Here is a 20,777-nt window from a genome sequence, read left to right as displayed (position 1 = left end):
TGTTCTTTTTCTTTTACAAGGCTATGTGGAAAAGTATCTACTTCTGCTTTGTCAGCAACTTTACCTTAATCTTACCTTCCCATTGCCTGGTTCCTTATCGTTTTCAATAAAGGAATCATATATGTAAGTTACCTGAGATGTTTGTCATGAGGTTGTGAACAGGACTGGAATAAGTTCACTTAAATATGGTCTTCAGCTACTAGTGATTCAAGGTAGCAATTCTTATTTTAGGAACTGCTGTAGAACCATCGGAAACACCAGCCTGCTACCTAACTGGAGCAGTGGAAACTGAAACTGACTTGGATGGCGGGGATGAGGAAACTGAAAAAAGAATGGATATTCTGAAAAATGACAACATACAAGCCTTAGAAAAATTAGGTAGGCACAAAGCATGACTTTCTCATTTGTTAACCATTTTCTCTCTTTATAGTTAATATAACGTGAGAAATTTTAGAGGCATTTTGAAAGATACAAATTAGGATTTTTTTTTTTTAAAGATTTATTTATTTGAAAGAGAGAGTGAGTGAGAGAGAGCAAGCGAGCGCATGAGTGGGGGCAGGGGCAGAGGGAGAGGAAGCAGACTCCCTGCTGAGCAGGGAGGGGACATGGGGCTCGATCCCAGGACCCTGGCAGAAGCTTAAGTGACTGAGCCACCCAGGTGCCCCTAAAATAAGATACTCTTTTTCTTTTTTTTAAGACTTTATTCATTTGAGAGAGAGAGAGAGAGAGAGTGAACACACAAGCAGAGGGAGCGGCAGGCAGAGGGAGAAGCAGACTCCCCACTGAGCAAGGAGCCTAACTCGGGACTCGATCCCAGGATCCTGGGATCATAACCTGAGCCGAAAGCAGATGCTTAACTGATTGAGCCACCCAGGCATCCCCAAAATAGGATATTCTTAATATCAACATCTTAACACTTGTGGCAGTTAGGGACCAAGCATGTTATTGTTTAATCTTTAATTTTGCATGCACTTTTGTTAGTGTTAACTATTTTTTAATCTTGTCAGCGTTTTTAATTAGTGCATGTGTTAATATGTATTATCTTTGATATAGCTATAGATATCTAGCTTTCTATACATATAGCAGTGTTTCCTTTTACCGTAATAATTCATAATGTATACATATTTACATGTTTTATCAAATTGCCAGCTTGCTGTATATTTATATTTTAATCTTTTTAATTTATGTACCACTTTGTCCTTTTACTTGGTACTCTGATACCTTGGCTACATAGCTGACTCTGTTCTGGAAGCATTTTGAATAGCAGTCTCACACAATTCCCTGCACAGAAGTGCTCTGGAAAGCCTTGACAGTTGAATGAAGTGGAATACTTAACACCATCCTCTTCCAGAGAAGTTTTGGCTTCGATTGTCTTGTCTCAGGAAAGGATGACCTCAGGGAAGGAGTAACCCCGCATTCAAGTTAAAAAATTTCCTATAATTTGGAAATTTACCTTATTCTTTTTGACCCAAGTGGATTAAGTTAGATCTTTGCTATTTATGTTCAAGTGAACCCAGATAGATTTTCATGGAACTATTGTGTGAAAATCAAATACATTCTGAAGTTAGAAATATTTTCAGACACTTTTATCTGCTTTCTTTGGATCAATCTCATTGCATTTTTTTCCTTCATGAATATATATAATTTCAGCTTGACAGTAAGACCAAAGTCCTTGAACTGCTAAGAAGTTAGCTGTCTTTTTTGCTATAGGGGCAGAAAAACTTTCCCTTCTTCCCTTCTAGGTTCTTTGACTGGTCTAATAATTAAATTGACATAAAACAGATTAATAGGAGAAAAACAAATTTCATGAGTATGGGAGCCCCATAAAAATATGAGACCCAAGAGTAAGTTGGGCAATTGAGGTTTATAAGCCATTCTAAATTAAGGAGTAGGATAGAGGCCTGGGGCTTCAAAGATGAGGAGGGTAATTCGCAGCATGGTAAGAAAAGCAAATGTTTGGTAATTAAAAGTTTGCTGTGCCATGCCAATAGGTCTTTCAGATAAAAAGGTTATCTCTGTAATAGCTCTTTCTGGTATAACCCTCCTATCTAAATTCTTTTAGGTAGTTAAGGGAGAGGTAAAAGTTTTTCCTGAGTCTGCTGGGTCTTGATTGCCTTTAGCTCAAAATACTCTACATGCTAAAATGGCATATTTTGGGGTGGCATATTCTGCTCCCCTTCATTGCCATTTGAATAGTTGTTTCAGATCACCATACTGTTCATTTTTTTAAGTCACTTTGTGTTGCCCAGGATTTATTGGGCTGTGAAAATAGTCTTTTTCCTCTGGTACTTAGCTTTGTGCTATGCTTTAAAACTCATGACTATCTGTACTTCCATTGTACAAATGAAAGATGAAAAAGTTAAAAGAATTGTGGGTGAGATATCATTTTATACATGTGTATGGAATGTCATCTTTAAATATCATGTTTTTAAGCTTAAAATTCAACCAAAACATTGCAAATTAGCTTACCGGATAAGGAACTGCTACACGGAAGAAACTTAACAAAGATGGTAGAACTCTTAACGTAATTTCTTATGGAAGTGCAAAAGGTGCAGAGCCCACGTGAATGATATTTTGCTTTTAATAATATCTTTGGTTATCCCTTACATGTAACCTAGCATGTCAGTTGATACAGTTATTTCATGGATATTCTTTTGTACATCTAGTGAGTTAAGCTCTTTAGTGTTTATTAGTCTTAGGCTCTGAATTCTGAGATTAGCCTTTACTTGATGATTTGCATTATGTAATTAATCATTATATGCATCCAAGATGAGCTGTCCATGCTGAAGACTGAAAGAGCTGATACTGCAAGTTATGTTTGATTTTAGACAGATGGTTATGTCAGCTGGAGTAAGTGTTCTGTGACTTGTTTAATCTTGTGACAAAATTGAGTTTTTCTTTAACTTAAAGAAAAAAAGGTGAAGGTTTGTTTATTTTCTGCTGCTGCTATGGATATAAGTTGAAATTGTATTTTTAGTACTTTAACTTTTGCCTATTAGGCATTATTCAGACTATGAACTGTGTCCTGAGCTTCTGGCTAAGATCATAATGGAGGACACGCAGGGCACTTAAAATCTGTCTTAGTTCTTTAATGTTATCTTACACGTAAGCAAAAGCAATATTCTACTCAAGAGTCACAAAGGTATAACCAAGTAACCACATGAGACCAAAGTACACAGAGTTTCTAGTATGTTAAAGCTCATGCATCTCCCTTGTTGAATTAAACCAGACATGGTTTTATATCCGCCCAAATGAGAAGTCTGACCGGATTGTGTTGATATGCCCGGTTGATGGTAAAGATGTCTTGATAAGTTTTTACTTTTTCTGTGGGTGAGTGGAAGGTATTACTTTGAAGTGATTAACATTTAAATTCAATCCTTGTTTGTCTTAACATATTGTAAAGCAAAGCCAGATGTATTTTACTTGTAAACTGCAGGATGTTTACATATAAAGTGCATATATTTCAAATTTCATTTCTAACTCATCATGTCTCTCTTCCCTTTAAAATAGTCCTTCACAAAAGCCCCTTCGTAATTTGGTCACAACTGGCCTTACATTTTATGTCAGTCTTATAAGTCACCTCTGATTTCCTTTACCTGGTAGACCCAAGTTAATGCATTTTCCTTTTTATTCATTTCCCTTTTACTTACTGGAACTGTGCTATTATTGAGGAATTTAGTAAAGTTTGGCTCAGAGTAGCTTCATTTTTTTTTTTTTTTTTTAAATCCAGAAAAGGTCCCAGACTCTACAGAAAATGAGCTGAAATCTAGATGGGAAAACCTCTTGGGCCCGGATTATGAAGTAATGGTATGTTAAAATATTATAATTTAAAAAAAAGTCTCATTGCAGGTCAAGTTCCTAACATTGCAGTTTAAAGAAATGGGAGAGCCCAAGATTAGCCAGCTTGCCTTGATTTTTCCTCCTGCCTTTCTTCCCTAGTGGATCAATTGATGTTTTTACCTTTCAACATTTTAAGCTGTAAGAAGAATTAAGGACTGCACACAAGTTTCAGTTATAATTAGCAGACACTTGGTTCATGTTGAAAACAATTAAGTCAACGGTAGGCAGAAGAACCTTAGAAGACTTGCCTTTAAATTTACAACCTGTATCAGCTGCTTAAAATTGCTGGCACTTTTATGATTGCTTTTATGATCTGTTTGTTTTATTGTACACTGAAAGGGCTGTGGATATTAGTCCTATGTTTCACAAAGAATCTTACAGTTTTATGAGAAAAATGAAAGAATGATTATCAAATGTATTAGGGAGAACAGGAAGTAATTTAGGTCGGGTATAAGTTTATAGCACCAGTGGTCCATTAGACTTCCTTTCACCTGTTACTAGATTCATTGAGTGAGGGATTGATTACATTCCCCCCTATGAATCCACGTGAAAGCAGAAAGCTGTGCTTAGAAAAGCTTCTACAGTGTTCACTAAATGCATTAGTAATAAAATATTCTATTAAATTTCTATTGTCATTCATGTTTTCTTACATATGTTTATCATTAGTACTTGTTGGCTGGTTGGAGATTTTTTTTCTCAGTTCAGAACATACAACCACTATCTTACTGTCAGAAAATTTCCAGTGTCGTTAAGATGAGTTAAAACATTCCATTCTCTATTCTTGCTAATTTCATACTTTCGTTTGGTCCTCATGAACTGCTGCTTCCTTACTTCATAGAGTGCAAATGTTTTGTTATTAGGCTGTCACCTTAGCAAATAACTTTTTCTACTATTCTTAGTGGTTTGATATTCAAAGTAATTTGGTGTCCCAGTATTTATAAATGGGACAGTTTTGGGCTCTTTTTGGTTAAAATTTTATCTTCCTTATAACTACTCCTCCAAATTTATTCGGAGGAGTAGTTATAAGGAGTGAGGAGTGTTATAAGGAGTGAGAGCATAACATAATGGTGAGAAAGAGGAGACAGAATTTGAGGTTGGGAATTTAAAATGACAACTTATTCGTTAAGGGTTCTTGCTGTTTTGAGGGATGAGGAGCAGAAAGGAGAAACCAGGCAAGATAAATAAATGCATGCATGCACTCATGTACTCCAGTGTTTCTGATTTCATTTTTCTTCTAGAATCTACTTATATGAAATGTAGTACTTCTAGAAGCTTTAGTTGGATCATTGCTTAACTTACCCCTCCCTCCAGCTGCACCATACTTCATTAACAACTTACAGATGCAAATCATCAGTAAAGTATTTTGCTTGCTAGGAATTCACTTCTGTCAATCTCTACCACTGAGGCGAGGCTAGGCTAGGATTAAGAGCTTTAAGTATTCCATGAGCTTCTCACCAGGCCAGGTCTTTCTGTTTGTGTCCTTTCCAGCTATTTCTCCCAGGGAAATGGTGGAGTTTGCTGTGGAAAGTCAGATGCTTCAGTTTTTCCAAACTTGTCTCACTTAACTGACCTGGCAAATTTTGTTTTAAGGCCTGAATTTAAAAGTAAAAATGATTATACTCTTGGCTTTGTTAAAAGGATAAAATTTGTATGGACTCCTTACAACAGAGGATTATATTAAAATTTTAGGGGTCATGGATTTTTAAAAATACTGTATGTGTTTTGCCCATCCCCTTCTGGTTCAACTGAGTAATATAGGGGAAAAGATTGCTATAGAAAACAGTAATAACAAAAAAAAGTATTCTCTGAAATTTTGCATTATGTATTATACTTCTGGATTTCAGAAATATTAGAAAAAGATGAGAATGCATATCAGATGGTATTAGCAATATATAGGGTTTACAGATTTGTTTTTAGAAAACCTAAGAAGAAATAAAGTTATGCTTTTACAGATATTGGAGATTTTTTTTTCTTGCAAATTTAGGTGGCTACTTTGGATACGCAGATTGCAGATGACGCCGAGTTACAGAAATATTCAAAGGTAAGCATTATTTTTTTAATGTTTTCTGTTGTTTGAAGAACTTTCTCTAAGTTCTCGTCAGAGAACCTAAGTTTGTTCTGTGACCGGAAGTTTCCAAAATTTAGTCTTAGATGTTTTCTGGAAATGTGGTAGGTTCTCACTGTTATGAAAGGTGATGGTTAGATATGCCTGGGAAGAACACGGAGTGCCTGTGCCTCTTTCAGAAGCTAAAACCCTGGTTTGATGCTTTGCCCACCTTACAGGTAGTACACAGAGTAACATTGTCCAGAGTGCGTTAGCCTTGCAAACATTATCAGCAGAACTTTTAAAATGTTTCCTAGAAATCAAGACCACAAACACGGACTTTACAAAATCTTCTGGGTCTAGGTGTCTAAAGACAGAAAAGTGCATTATAGGAGGCATTTTTTCTTGAACTTAAAAAATTTTATAGCAAGAGCTTTATTTCTAATGGCAAAATGCCAGGAGGTGAAGGTAACAGTTTCCCTGAGCATTTTTAGTTTTTTTCTCACTACAAATTAATTTTATAGTTCCTCTTGATAATCAAAAAGGGCATTTGGTGCTAAGAGAAGGCTTCTTGGTGGCTTTCTCAACATGTGATGAGAACGGAAAGATGTTTTTGTTAGAATAGTTTCAGAATTTATACTATAATCCCAAATTGGTATATGAGTTCAGTCCAGCTTAAACTCTGCTGTCACATGTGCTATTTGAGAGGAGTTCTCTGTGTCCCATGTGGGTTTTGTAAGAAGTTCTCTCTTTAGATAGTTCTACCATTTCTTTCTTTGAGTATTTGTGCTGAATATTTCTCTTCCACAATTTTATATTATATGGGCTGTCATTTTATAGGTTTGAATTTTCAAGGCTGATACTGTAGAGAGTATTTCTTTCCTCCTATGCTAACCTGCATTTTGAGTCACTACCTTGCTGTACCTGTGGGGCCAACTGACCAAGCTTTTCTCTGATGGGCCATATAAAAGCATCATGGCATAACTTAGAATTAATTTTAAATTGCTTACAAAATCGTCATTAGAGCAGTTACTAATTAGTAATTCCATCTATGCTGAGAGGGATTTAAGAGGATAGTAAGAAATATAAATAACTTTACCAAACCTCAATTGTTATTAATCACTGCAGTATAGTTTACTGATTACGTGGACTTTGGGGTCAAACTGCCTGAGTTCAAATTCTGGCTTATCCATTCACTAGCTTGCAAAATTATCTACATTCTGTTTCAGTTTTGTTGTCTGTTAAAGGGAGATATTAATAGGATACTACCTACCTCGTTGGTTTTATAGGGATTAAATATACTGTGCCTAGAAGAGTTGCAAGTACATACTAGTATGTGTTACTATTTTTATTATCATTCATAAAAATCAATGATGCTGTCCCCTAAAACTGTTTTTTAATATACACTAAACTCTTAGATACTGAATGTTTTCTATTTATCTGTCTTCCAGTTTACTAAATTTCCTGTGCCTAATCTGCTAAAGCCCATCTATTGAGTTAATTTTAGTTTTTGTTACAGTTTTCTATTCTAGAATTTCTGTTCTATTCCTTTTTAGATTATATTCTTTGGTGGAATTTGTAATTTAACAAATCTGTATTTGCCATCTTTTCCTCTATTTCTTGAACATATTAATCATAGCTTATAAGGACTTTAAATGGTTAATTTCAGTACCTAGATCAACTTTGTATGTGTTTCTGTTGTTTGATATTTTCTTTTGTTATTTGGTTGTCTCTTTCCTCATGCCATAATGTAATTGACTGCCCAACATTATTTAGGGCAACTACAAAGGCTTCGGGTGATGTTATCTTTGGCCAGAGACTCATCCTTGTTTCCGATAAGGAGGTGTGTGTGTGTGTGTGTGTGTGTGTTTGCGTGTGTGCAGGGTGGGGGTGGGTGATTATCTCTGAGATGAGACAGAGGTACAGTTATGGTAAGGTTCAGACTCTTTCTGCTTTTCCTTGCTCCTAAGACCTAGCCTTTCAGGTATTCCACACGAGTCAGGAATGTATACTGGTCCCTTTTCTTGGTGGGACTTGAATTCCAATTCTATCTCCTCAGTACTTTGGGGCTGCTGAAATCTTTGTTTTTCAGAGTTTTCCCAATTGGCTTTTAGCCTCATTGTCCACATAGCTTTAGAACTCAAGAGACCTCCTTGGGGGAAACATACCTTAGCTCAGACTCAGCTCATCATGCAGTTCAGCTTTAGTTGTCTGTCCTTCTACGTTCAAAGCCAGTAAGAGCCTGTATCATCAGACTCTCTGATAAGTAAAAACAAACAAATAAATAAGATAATAACCACACTTTGTGTGCACATCTTAAAAAATGGCATTGTCTTTCTCCAGATAGATGTTCTGTCTCACCTTCATTTCCTAGTTCCTTGTCACCAGTCTTACTTACTTCATTTCTTTCCTGATCAACTTCTATGCAACACATACACACAAACACACTCAACAATTCTGGTATAAACACATGGAAAGGCTTTGAGTTGAACAGACTTTCAGAACTAACTCATAGAAACTCACCAGTGCATCAGCTGTACATTCATTCATTCATTACTCATTTTTTGAATACTTATTGATACCTACTTTGTGTGAGGTCCTCTACTGGGTGCTGGGGTTTCAGAAGAGAACAGAGGAAAAAAAAAATCTCTGCCTTGTAGAGCTTATATTTTCATAAGGGGAGATAAAAAATAGGTTACATTGTATACGTGATACATGTCCTGCAGAATTTAAGGCAAGGCAGATAAATAAGGAATTCAGGATGGAGGATGGGTTTGCAATTTTAGATAGGTTGACCAGGGAAGACCTCATTAAAAAGGTGACATCTGCGGAAGAATTTTAGGAAGTGAAATAAATAGCCTAATTTTTCTTCTGTAGACTATGAACAATAATACTTATGTTGGAAGATTAAGTATAAATATAATATAATATATGCCTTAATATAGCTAATACATAATTAATAATGCTAATATATAAGAATTGTTCAATAAATGGTGATTTTGTTTCCCAGTTGTGTGCTTCATTTTTAATCTCTAAACTTTCAAAGTCTCCTTTAAAAAAAACCTATTTTTTTCAAATTTTTATTTAAATTCTAGTTAACATATAGTGTAATATTGGTCTCAGGAGTAGAATTTAGTGATTCATCACTTACATATAACACCCAGTGCTCACTGTAAGTGCCCTCCCTAATATCCATCACCCAGCTAGCCCCCCCATCAACCCTCAGTTTGTTCTCTATAATTAAGAGTCTCTTATGGTTTGCTTCCCTCTCTTTTTTTCCCCTTACCTTATGTTCATCTGTTTTGTTTCTTAAATTCCACGAGTGAAATCATATGGTTTGTCTTTCTCTGACTTATTTTGCTTAGCATAAGCTCCTTCCACGTCGTTGCAAAGGGCAAATTGCATTCTTTTCCATGGCTGAGTAATATTCCATTGTGTGTGTGTGTGTACACATATATATATGTATACACGCCAATATGTATACACACCACCTCTTTATCCATTCATCAGTCGATGGGTATTTGGGCTTTTTCCATACTTTGGTTATTGTTGATAATGCTGCTATAAATATTAGGGTGCATGTGCCCCTTCAAGTCAGTATTTTTGTATCTTTTGGGTAAATACCCAGTAGGGCAATTGCTGGATCATAGGGTAGTTCTATTTTTCACTTTTTGAGGATACTCCATATTGTTCTCCAGGGTGGCTGCACCAGTTTGCATTCCCGCCAACAGTGTAAGAGGGTTCTCCTTTCTCCTCATCCTTGCCAACATATGTTGTTTCCCGAGTTGTTAATTTTAGCCATTCTGACCCGTGTGAGGTGGTATCTCATCGTGGTTTTGATTTGTGTTTTCCTGATGACGAGTGAGGTTGAGCATCTTTTCATGTGTCTGTTGGCCATCTGGTTGTCTTCTTTGGAAAAATGTCTAATTTAGGTCTTCCCATTTCTTAACTGGATTATTTGGGTTTTGGGTGTTGGGTTTGTTAAGTTCTTTAGAGATTCTGGATACTAGGCCTTTATCAGGGCATCTGCAAATATCTTCTCCCATTCCATAGGCTGCCTTTTAGTTTTGTTGTTTCCTTCGCTGTGCAGAAGATTTTTATATTGCTGAAGTCCCAGTAGTTCATTTTTGCTTTTGTTTCCCTTGCCTCTGGTGATGTGTCTAGTAAGAAGTTGCTATGGCTTAGGTCCAAGAGGTGGCTGCCTGTGTTCTCCTCTAGGATTTTGATGGTTTCTTGTCTCACATTTAGGTCTTTCATCCATTTTGAATTTATTTTGTGCATTTTGAATTTATTTTTTGTCACAAAATGGTCCAGTTTCATTCTTCTGCATGTTGCTGTCCAGTTTTTCCAACACCATTTGTTGAAGAGACTTTTTTCCATTAGATACACTTTCCGGCTTTGTTGAAGATTAGCTGACCATATAGTTGTGGACCCATTTCTGGATTTTCTATTCTGTTCCATTGATCTATGTGTCTGTTTTTGTGCCAGTACCATACTGTCTTGATGACTATAGCTTTAAAAAAAAAAAGATATTGGGCGCCTGGGTGGCTCAGTTGGTTAAGCGACTGCCTTCTGCTCAGGTCATGATCCTGGAGTCCCGGGATCGAGTCCCGCATCGGGCTCCCTGCTAAGTGGAGAGCCTGCTTCTGCCTCTCTCTCTGCCTGCCTCTCTGCCTACTTGTGCTTTCTCTCTGTGTGTCAAATAAATAAATAAAATCTTAAAAAAAAAATATTTTAAAACATTTAATTATTTAATGGAAAATTGTTGTGCCAAGGTATTTATTTCTTTAAAATTTTTTGCCCCCCCAAAATATAAATAAATAAAAAAAATAAATTTTTTTGCCCTGGAAGAGTCGTCCATAATTGCACTATTCTCTTTTCACATTTAGTTGTTACCTGTATGTGATGACATATTTGTAGTACTAGTATGCCCATCCTTTTTTTTTTTAAAAAAGATTTTATTTATTTATTCATGAGAGACAGAGAGAGAGAGAGAGGCAGAGGGAGAAGCAGGCTCCCAAGGAGCAGAGAGCCCGATGCGGGACTCGATCCCAGGACTCTGGGATCATGACCTTAGCTGAAGGCAGACGCTTAACCGTCTGAGCCACCCAATCGCCATAAAAATGCCCATCCTTTTATGTAATGTATGTGTGAGAGAGAAGAGATGTGTACTTTTCCCACATAACATTATCACACATAATTTACTTTTTTTCTCTAGTTTCTTAATTATAAATGTCTACAGATTATTTCTCTGTATTGATGAGTTATGGTTTTTATTTTTTATTTTTTTTTAAAGATTTTATTTATTTATTTGAGACAGAGAGAATGAGAGACAGAGAGCATGAGAGGGAGGAGGGTCAGAGGGAGAAGCAGACTCCCTGCCGAGCAGGGAGCCCGATGCGGGACTCGATCCCGGGACTCCAGGATCATGACCTGAGCCGAAGGCAGTCGCTTAACCAACTGAGCCACCCAGGCGCCCGAGTTATGGTTTTTAAAATCCTCTTGTAATTGGGAGTTTAGTTCTTAACTCAGCAGCTTCCCATCCCCGCCCCCACATTATGTAAATGAGCCTCTATCCTAGCAGAACCTCGCAGACCAGGATACTAAAGTTTGCACAGGTGCAATGACTCACCTCAAATTATACAGCTAGATAGTCACAGGTGCAGGGTGCTGTTTAGAGCCCATTCATTCATCTCTGAAGTATTTACTGAGTTCCTACTCTGTGCCAGACACTGCTACCAACAATGGGCAGCAAAATGGAAAAGGCCTTGGCTCTCATAGAGCCTAGACTCTGGGCTTGGGCAAGGGCATGATAGTAAGCAAGTGAAAAATAGCATGATAAATAGTTGTAGATTGTTAGGAGTGATGCAAAGGATTAAACAGGATGGTGACAGCATAACTGGGGAGGAGGGAGCATTTTGGAGAGAGAGCCAGAGAAAGCCTTTCGGAGCTCAGGCTTGAAGGATAAGGATGTCTGGAGCTGGGAAACTGATGAGGGGCAGGTACAAAAGCTCTGTGGGAAGATAGGGCCAGCCAGTGGGGAGAATGGAAGTTGTTTGTTTCAGTTTCAGGGTCCAACTAAGTGAAGACTAGAATGTTAAATGAGGGTGGTGAGGAAGACCCGGGGCTGCAGCGCTTCCAGATCCATGGCAGTAAGCCTGGGCTTCAGTTGCCATGCCAGGTAATACTAGTGGAAGGTTTAAGCGGAACAGTGTCAAGATCTGAGGTCAAGCTGTAGGTTTTTCTTCTGTCTCATCAGGTTTTTGATGAGGAAAGCCATGTTTCATGGCCAGAGCTGGTGTTCCTAAGGGTCTAGCTGTCTTCAGGTGGTCACTCCAGTTTACTACCCCATTGCCACCGCTCTGAAAGGGATGACTATTCCAGAAGCACCTTCGTATATTACTGGCCAGTGTTCCTAGATAAGGTTTTGTTGTGAGGTAGATGAAGTTGTGGGGAAAGAGGGAGGTGAAAGCAATTTGCAGTGCCTTGAGCATTAGCTTGCATTGCTTCTAGGAAGCCGTTAATCATGACATGAGAACAGTTTTCCCGTATCTGGGGAGACTTGCACTTTTAGGGATGGCTCTCTTGGCAACTGTTTACTATTAAGATAATCACAGCACTGTGAGGGAGAAGCATTAAGCTCATTCCAGTGACCTTTCTGCTGGCCATTAATTGTGATTTGGAGTGAGCATTAGGAAGATCCCCAGCGTGGGAAACAAAAATAACATGTCCTGTTCTCTGGTTTTGACAAGACAGGCTGACAAATTTCACTTTATTTCCTTTCTGAATTATATTCTTTGAACCAAAGGGCATTCAAACGTGCATTTCCCCCTTACTTGATACGAGCAAATCTAATTTTTAAGGCAGTGGGATGTACCGGAACCCCCAAGAGTTGCCGTGGGTGTTACCACTCAATTACCAGGATGGGTTCTTTGCTTCAAATACAGTTTCTCCTTTATTTGTCACAGCAGCTGTTTTCTTCTTTCCAGTAGTGCTATGTGGAAACTGAGCGTCAGGCAGGTAAAGTGTCTTGCCCAAGATCATAGGCAATTAGTTAAGTGGCAAAATTAGGAAACAAATCAAGGGTTATCTGGCTTCTACACCTGTGCCATTTTTTAAATAAATAATATATGGACAAGATCTAAAATTAAAAAGTTACAGAAGTATGTCCTACAAAAAATAAGTTTCTCTCCCATCCCAGTTCCCTTATTCTCCTCCCCAGAGGGAACTACTGTTAATGAATTCTCAAGTGTGTGATTTTTACACTTTGCTGGTCTCTTGTTGAGTGGAGAGCACCAGGCACAGAATCAAGTAACTATAGTAACTGAGGTGCTTAGCTAGGGTAGGTGGCCTATCAGAAACAGGAGCTTTTTCAAAATACACATGTCTTTGGGGCGCCTGAGTGGCATAGTTGGTTAAGTGTCTGCCTTCTGCTCGGGTCATGATCCCAGGGTCCTGGGATGGGGCTCATCAGGCTTTCCTGCTCAGCGGGGAGTCTGCTCCTCCCCCTCCCTCTCCCCCTCCCCTCATCCTTGCTCTCACTTGCTCACTCTCTAATGAATAAATGAAAAATCTTTAAAAAAAAAAAAAATACACATGCCCTATTTTGTTCTTCCTGACCAATATTCTAATTCTATAGTTTGTGGTGAGGTTCCTAAAGGAAATTGTGATTCTTTCCTTGCCTGACTCCACTGAGAACTCTACTGTTCAGGTATTGCTAAAAGGCCTTATATTTGCTTGAGGAAGGAGTTGGTACTTCCTGAAGAAAGATAAAGGAGGTTTATTGGGAGGATGGCGCTTTAAGTATACCCTGAAGAATGGGTTCTGGGAAATAACTGGATATTCCAGGTGGAGGAACTACCAAGAGCAAAGGTAGAACAAGAGTCATAAGTACAAAGTGTTAGATCAGGTGTCAAAAGCTCAAATACCGTGTGGGCTAGGCAGGTAACATCAGTGATAGTTAAAATGATAATGATAAAACAAAATGATAAATGCCAATTGACTCTTGACCTTGGTGTTAGGCCACTAAAAAGAACCTTCATTGTATTTCTGCACAAAAGAGCACACAATGTGTATTTTTTGAATATTCAGAATTAAAAATTTTAAATGGGCGAGAAGCTTATGCTGTGTTTCACTGTTAAAAGGTTGTAACTTCATTCTTGGAAAGTTTGTTTTTTATTTATGGTAAAATTAGTACTTCTTTCCCTCTAACTTTTAAATATAAGTGGCATTTAACATCTGTGTGTGTGTGTTACAAGAACCAATCATGGGGCTCTTTCTGTCCTATTTTGAGTTTAGCTTTTTTGGAAGCATCCTCCCCCATCCTACTGACATATCTGTTCCTCTCCAGAAGGGTTTTTTTCCCCCGAAGCAACATCATTTATATTCTCACTTGAGCATTCTGATATCTTGTTTTAGGGTCCTAAAAGTAGAGCTTTTAGCAAAATGAATGAACTGTGGTTTGCTTCATGACAGGTCTTTCCACTCACAGGTTGAAGGGCTCTAGCTTGCTTGGTCTCATTTGATCTTCATCATTTTAGCACTGACAGTAAATCACACAGTGGTCATACTCTTCCTTGGATATATTTCCTTGTTATCTTTTACTTGTCACATCAGGATCATGAAAACCCTGCCGCTCATTAACTTTGTAAATTTAAATAGGACCCCTTGCAAAGCACTTTGAATAAGCATCAATAAAGCATAACATGGGATGTTTGTGAAGGCATCAATCATCTGTCTGTTGCACCCACTTCTGTCATTTTAGCACTTTCTGCTCTCTAAGAACTCAGAATACCGAAGGGATGGACAACTGAAAGAGACAGATGAAACGGTTGATTTGTTGAGTTAAATGCAGCTGGGACAGGTAATTAAACAGTCCCGCTCCCGCAGAGAAGCCTGCAGCAATGTAACGTGAAGTCTCAAAAACCCAGCTGTACTCAGATTTAGATTCAGAACTAATATTAGGTAGGCCTCTTTCAGATTGACAGATTTCGTAAACATCATCTCTGGTTTATTTGTTCAGCGTGATTGAAGATGGAGCATGTGTGTTTTGTTCATGGTTTAAGTTTCTGGGGAGTGTGTGCTGTTTATAGATGTGGGAGAATTGCCTACGAGGGTACAGCCCTGTATCTGGAAGGCAAGGGATTCCATGGGTGACCCTCTGTGCTCCAGCCTGTTCCTGACTTCAGCAGTTGCATGGGTGTGGTGGGGAGTAGGGTCAGCCACATGAATAGGTCAGGATTAGGAAGGGGGGATGAGTGAGGAGACTGGATCAGTTCCCTCCTTAATCCTTTTATTTTTTATGGGGGCGTATTTTTATGTAAGTAGCAACAGTTTGTATGTACAGCAATGTCTTTGTTTTAATTTGGGTACTTTCTTGCAGAAATTGCTATCACCATCTACTCAGTTGCTCGAACAAAAATTTAGCCATTACCTCTTTCATTGACCTTCCACAAGCAGCCCCCTAGCAGGCTGTTTGTAGGACTGATGTGTTCTTACCCTTCAATTCTTACCACACATGTCCCCATCTCTGGGAAACCTACCCTGACCAACTTTCCAAAATGACCTCCACCAGTCGTGTGTGGTATCTTGACCCTGATTAGTTCCTTCATAGCATTTATCACAATTAGTAATTATTTGGTTTTTGCTTGTTTGTTGGTGAATTGTTTTCTTTTTGTTGTTTTTAAAGATTGATTTGTTTGAGAGAGAGATTGAGGGAATGTGAGCAGGGGGAGGGGCAGAGGGAGAGAATCTCAAGCAGACTCCTGAGAAGCACAGAGCCTGACTCAGGGCTCAATCTCATGACCCTGAGATCATGACTTGAGTCGAAATCAAGAGTCAGACACTTAACTAACTGAGCCCCCCAGGTGCCCTTGTTGGCGAATTGTTTTCTTACTTGTTTGTGTCTGCTTGCCCTCTTGCTTATTTATTGTCTGTCTTTCACACTGATGTTAGTTCTGTGGGGGGTCAGGACTGTTTCTTTCATTCACCTTATGATTCCAGCCCATAACGCAAATCCTTGCACATAGTTTATATCCTATAAATATATGCTGCATATCATGTCCAGACTAGATTGTAGATCGGTGGTATGCTTGTAAATGTCTAGCTCTCAAAACAGCAAAAGAAATCAAACGAGGGCGCCTGGGTGGCTCAGTTGGTTGAGCGACTGCCTTCGGCTCAGGTCATGATCCCGGAGTCCCTGGATCGAGTCCCGCATCGGGCTCCCTGCTCGGCAGGGAGTCTGCTTCTCCCTCTGACCGTCCCCCCTCTCGTGTGCTCTCTCTGTCTCATTCTTTCTCTCTCAAATAAATAAATAAAATCTTAAAAAAAAAAAATCAAACGAAAAGCAGTCCAAATTTGTAGTATTTACCAGTACCTGTGGTGTAAATAATCCCACCATGGCAGATTTCAAGCTACCTGAATGACATCACTGACACTAAGTTGGGAAACGATTCACAATAGCACTTCATCGTTTCAGATTTCTCTGTGGGAACAGAGCTATTTAATTACCTTGCCCAGCTTCATTTAGCAACTCAACAAATCATCCATTTCATTTGTCTTTCAGTTCACCCCTTCAGTAGCATATAGAGTATTTAGATAGTATTTCCACTGTACATAGTAGTCCCTTAAAGAAGGTAGATAGTGTGGTAAAAATAATTAGGAAGTGATGGATTTTGAAGACTTATTAGATTTATTTTTAATATCATTTATTTAACTGTAGCTGTATAGAATTTATTTTTTAGTGATGGCTACATTTAACAGCTGACTTGCAAAATTCCTGAAAATTGAGCAATCTGTTCTTGCAAGCAGTCTTCATCCCACTGGGGATGACCTATGGTTGGACATACTGACCACTCTGCCCCAGTGTTTGCTTCATAAACAAAGGAAGGGAGAGAGTTGGCAGACATGGATGGGTTAGTTTTTCTTTACAGAAACATTTGTCTGAGAGTTTTTATTTAACCTTTTTAACTATTAAAAGACTAAAAATACAAAAACAAACAAACAAAAAAACAAAACCCACCAACATTAATAAAACCGATGTCGTCTTCTGGTTTGATATGCATGATTTGGTACAGTGACTCGGCAAGAGGATGAAGGGACCACAGTGAGAAATAAAGAAATCACAGAGAGGAAACAAGAGTAAAAACAATGCTAATCTTCCATTTAGAGCATTAGAACATCTTATTGCCAGAGATGGTTGTAGATCCTGAAGTGCTTGGTGGTCAAGAGCACTTAATTTTCAGAAAATTAGCCCAGGGCCAGAAATCCCTCATGCCTGTTTTAAGTCATTGAGGTCTTGGTGTGCTGGACTGCTTGCCACTTCACATTTGTCTGTGTGTATATAGTGAGAAGGAAATCAGCCCCAGATGGTGTCTGAAGCCTGTAGAACTCTGGGGATTCAGAGCAGATGACTAAGGGGAGGTGACAAGCTCAGAGATAAGGGGTCACAGGGAATAGGAAATATGAAGGAAGAACCATGTTGTGGATGCATTGCCATGCTGTGTAGGGTTTTCTCCTTATCAAATATATAGTTAGAGGGGGGCCTGGTATTTTTAGATAAATAGACTGTTGATATAGGAAATAGAAGTCATGATTAGTACCATTTACCACATTTGAGTTTATATAGCCTCAATGAGAAATCATGAGCTCCATCTTTAAAAGTCAAGGGAGTAGAGTTTGGTGAGTGCATTTGACCTTTACAGCCAACAACACCAGGTGTCATCTCTTTACCTTGACATGGGCTAGAGTTTCTTAACCCTTGACTCATATCTGAGCCCATATGAATCCTTCTAAGCCAACAGTGTCAATCCTAGGATGGAATAATGATTGCCTTCCTCATTACATAGCCACCCTTCCCCAACTGGAAATTGTTCCCACTAAAGTTGGTGAGATGGAAAAGGAGTTCTTTTTTTTTTTTTTTTTTTTTTTAAGATCTTATTTATTTGACAGAGAAAGAGACAGTGAGAGAGGGAACACAGCAGGGGGAGTGGGAGAGGGAGAAGCTGGCTTCCCACTGAGCAGGGAGCCCTATGCGGGGCTCGATCCCAGGACCCTGGGATCATGACCTGAGCCAAAGGCAGATGCTTAACGACTGAGCCACCCAGGTGCCCCAGAAAAGGAGTTCTTGGGTGAGGCATCATTTTTCACAGATTAGTTCAAAAAAATATTTAATGAGTCCATGTTTTGTGCCTGGTACTATTGTGGGGTCTGAGGTTATAGAGAGAAGATACAAACTTTGCACTTAAGCAGGGGGAACAATCAAGAAAACAGAAATTCTAAACACAGTAGGTTATGAGCTGTGATGGAGATCTATACAAGGTGGTCTTGGACCCCAAACAGAGGCACATTAACTCAGATATCAGGAAGAACTTCCTGGAAGTGACACTGCCTTAGGATTGAAGTGTGAGTGGAAATTAGGTAATAAGGAGGAACTAGAATGTTCTGAGAGATGGGAAGCCCTGCAGAAAAGTGAAACCTAGAATCCATACTGGGAACTATAGAAAATTTGGAATGCCTGATGCTTAGAATTGAAGGCAGGACTGTACATCCGTCTCTCTATCGGGAATCTGAAAGGAAAAGAGGAGTAAGAGCAAGAAGACAAATTATTCATATTTTATTGGTGGCTAGTTTTCCCATTATTGTCCTCCATTGGGACCTTGATGATCTGATTCAAGAGGTGGGACTTTCATGTCAAAATAATACTTGATGGAGGATTAACAGCTGGATATGCCCTTGTCAGGTCTGATGTTGTTGCTTTGTGTTTTGCTACAGCTGCTGCCGATTCATACTCTGAGGCTTGGCATGGAAGTGGATTCCTTTGATGGGCACCATTATATCTCTTCAGTTGCTCCAGGTGGTCCTGTTGATACACTGAACCTCCTGCAGCCAGAGGATGAGCTTCTTGAGGTAAAATTTCTGAGAGATAAAAGACACAGGACAGTAATTTCTGAGTTGTAGGAAAATGTATTTTTACTAGAAATACACTGAATTACATTACTGCCAATGTAATGTGAACTACTTACATTGAAAAATACTTGGGGACTATCTTTTCTTTTTTCTTTTAAATTTTATTTTATTATGTTAGTCACCATATATTACATCATTAGTTTTTGATGGGGACTATCTTTTCAAGTATACAACACAGTATTGTTAACGATAGTCCCTAAGTTGCTGTAAGAGAAGATCTTAAATGTTCTTACCACCCCCCCACCACACACACAAAATGGTAACCATGTGAGTGATGAATGTGTTAACTAACTTCATTGTGACAGTATTTCACAATATAGATGTATGTCGAATCATCACATTGTACACCTTAAACTTACACAATGTTGTGTGTCAATTTTATCTCAATAAAACTGGAGAAAATGAAATAAAGGCAAAGAAGAATACAGCCTATGTAATGATAAAGAAAATAGATAATATGCTTTCAGTTCATTTTCCCCATCTTTTGGGACTCCTTAGATGTTCTTTTGAGTGCTTATTTAAGTGATTGAGAAAGAAGCTAATGTCCTGTTTTAGTTTAATAGCATAATTAGGATTTTTTTAGCAAATTTCTTTTCTTTTTTAAAGATTTTATTGATTTGTCAGAGAGAGAGCACGCACAAGCAAGGGGAGGGGCAGAGGGAGAAGCAGGCCCCCTGCTGAGCAGGGAACCAGATGCGGCACTCGATCCCAGCACCCTGGGATCATGACCCAAGCCGATTAACTGATGGGCCACCCATGTGTCCCAGCAAAATTCTTAAGAGACAAATTCCTACCCCTTGTTTGCAACATGTAGACACATTCACTTGCAGGTTTTATTGGTTATTTCTAATAAGAATTAGACTAGCTGGATAGGCTAATGTATTTTTTTTTTTTTTTTTTTTTTTTATTCATGAGAGACAGAGCGAGAGAGAAAGGCAGAGGGAGAAGCAGGCTCCCAAGGAGCAGGGAGCCCGATGCGGGACTCGATCCCAGGACCCTGAGATCATGACCTGAGCCGAAGGCAGACGCCTAACCATCTGAGCCACCCAGGCGCCCCTGGATAGGCTAATGTATTAGGCTTATGTATTACTGACTGGTATTCAGATTGTCTCCTTGGGACTTGCTTCCCCAACATGGCAGCCTCTGTGGGCTCACTCAGGCTCCCCAGCCTGTCTTCAGCTAGAGCAATTCTAGAGCACTTCTGCTTTGATATAACCTTCTTGAGAGATTTTGTTAGATTGGGTGGTCTTAGAGCTAATGTAACAAACAGCATTGAATCCCCTAATTTTAAAGACAGGAAAATAAGGCATTGATTTTCCCCAACTTTATATACTCATAGCATGATGACTTTAGTTCATGTTTTCTACCTCCCATTTCACTGTTTTTTCAAATACACTACTTCCTAAGCTTATAAAAAAATAAATGTGGGAAATGGTCAGACTTAAAGCTATGTAAAAGAAGGTTCTGCCAAGAGTTAGGAACCACAAGAAGTTCTAACTTGGGTTTAATAGAATCAACCTTGTAGCCTTAGCCAAGATTAGACTCCAATGGGCCTTGATTTTAGAGATGTCTTTCTAAGGTTGATGTTTACTCAAAGTGAAATGACAAGGATAGCAAATAGGGTTGTTGGGTGCAGCTGCATTTTTGAGCAGTGTCTGGCCACCTAGAGAAGTATGTTGAGAATTCTGGGCTGACTTTTGAGGTCAGAGGGAAAGTTGCTATGACTAGTGGTTAAATTTTGTTATAAGCATAGGAGGGCAAGATGTTGGAGTCCTGTTTTAAGCTGTAGTAAGCAGCTTATTTTTAGAAGTGCTCAGGGAATCCTACTGGGATGCTTATTGTGGAATAATGTCTTTAGGTTTTACTACATGACTTAGGGTTTTTTTGTTTTGTTTTTTGTTTATTGTTTTGGTTTTGGTACTGAGAT

General features: G+C 38.7%; 1 protein-coding gene across 8 annotated transcripts in view; it reads left to right on the top strand.

Moving 5' to 3' along the window:
* The window catches only part of PATJ (PATJ crumbs cell polarity complex component), a 352,466-nt gene that overhangs the window by 46,572 nt on the left and 285,117 nt on the right, over positions 1-20,777 (top strand). For all 8 annotated transcript variants that reach the window (XM_045897546.3, XM_045897547.3, XM_045897545.3 and 5 more), the window contains 4 exons: positions 232-378; positions 3,731-3,807; positions 5,825-5,881; positions 18,656-18,790. In XM_045897546.3, the coding sequence (XP_045753502.2) occupies positions 232-378; positions 3,731-3,807; positions 5,825-5,881; positions 18,656-18,790 (416 nt within the window). The remainder of the gene's footprint in view (positions 1-231; positions 379-3,730; positions 3,808-5,824; positions 5,882-18,655; positions 18,791-20,777) is intronic.

Source organism: Mirounga angustirostris, unplaced genomic scaffold, assembly GCF_029215605.1.
Source record: "Mirounga angustirostris isolate CCGP_5_RB_7025 unplaced genomic scaffold, mMirAng1.0.hap1 SCAF_4, whole genome shotgun sequence".
Classification (NCBI taxonomy): Eukaryota; Metazoa; Chordata; class Mammalia; order Carnivora; family Phocidae; genus Mirounga; species Mirounga angustirostris.
Note: the sequence above shows the minus strand (reverse complement) of the source record. Positions and strands in the feature narration are given on the sequence as shown.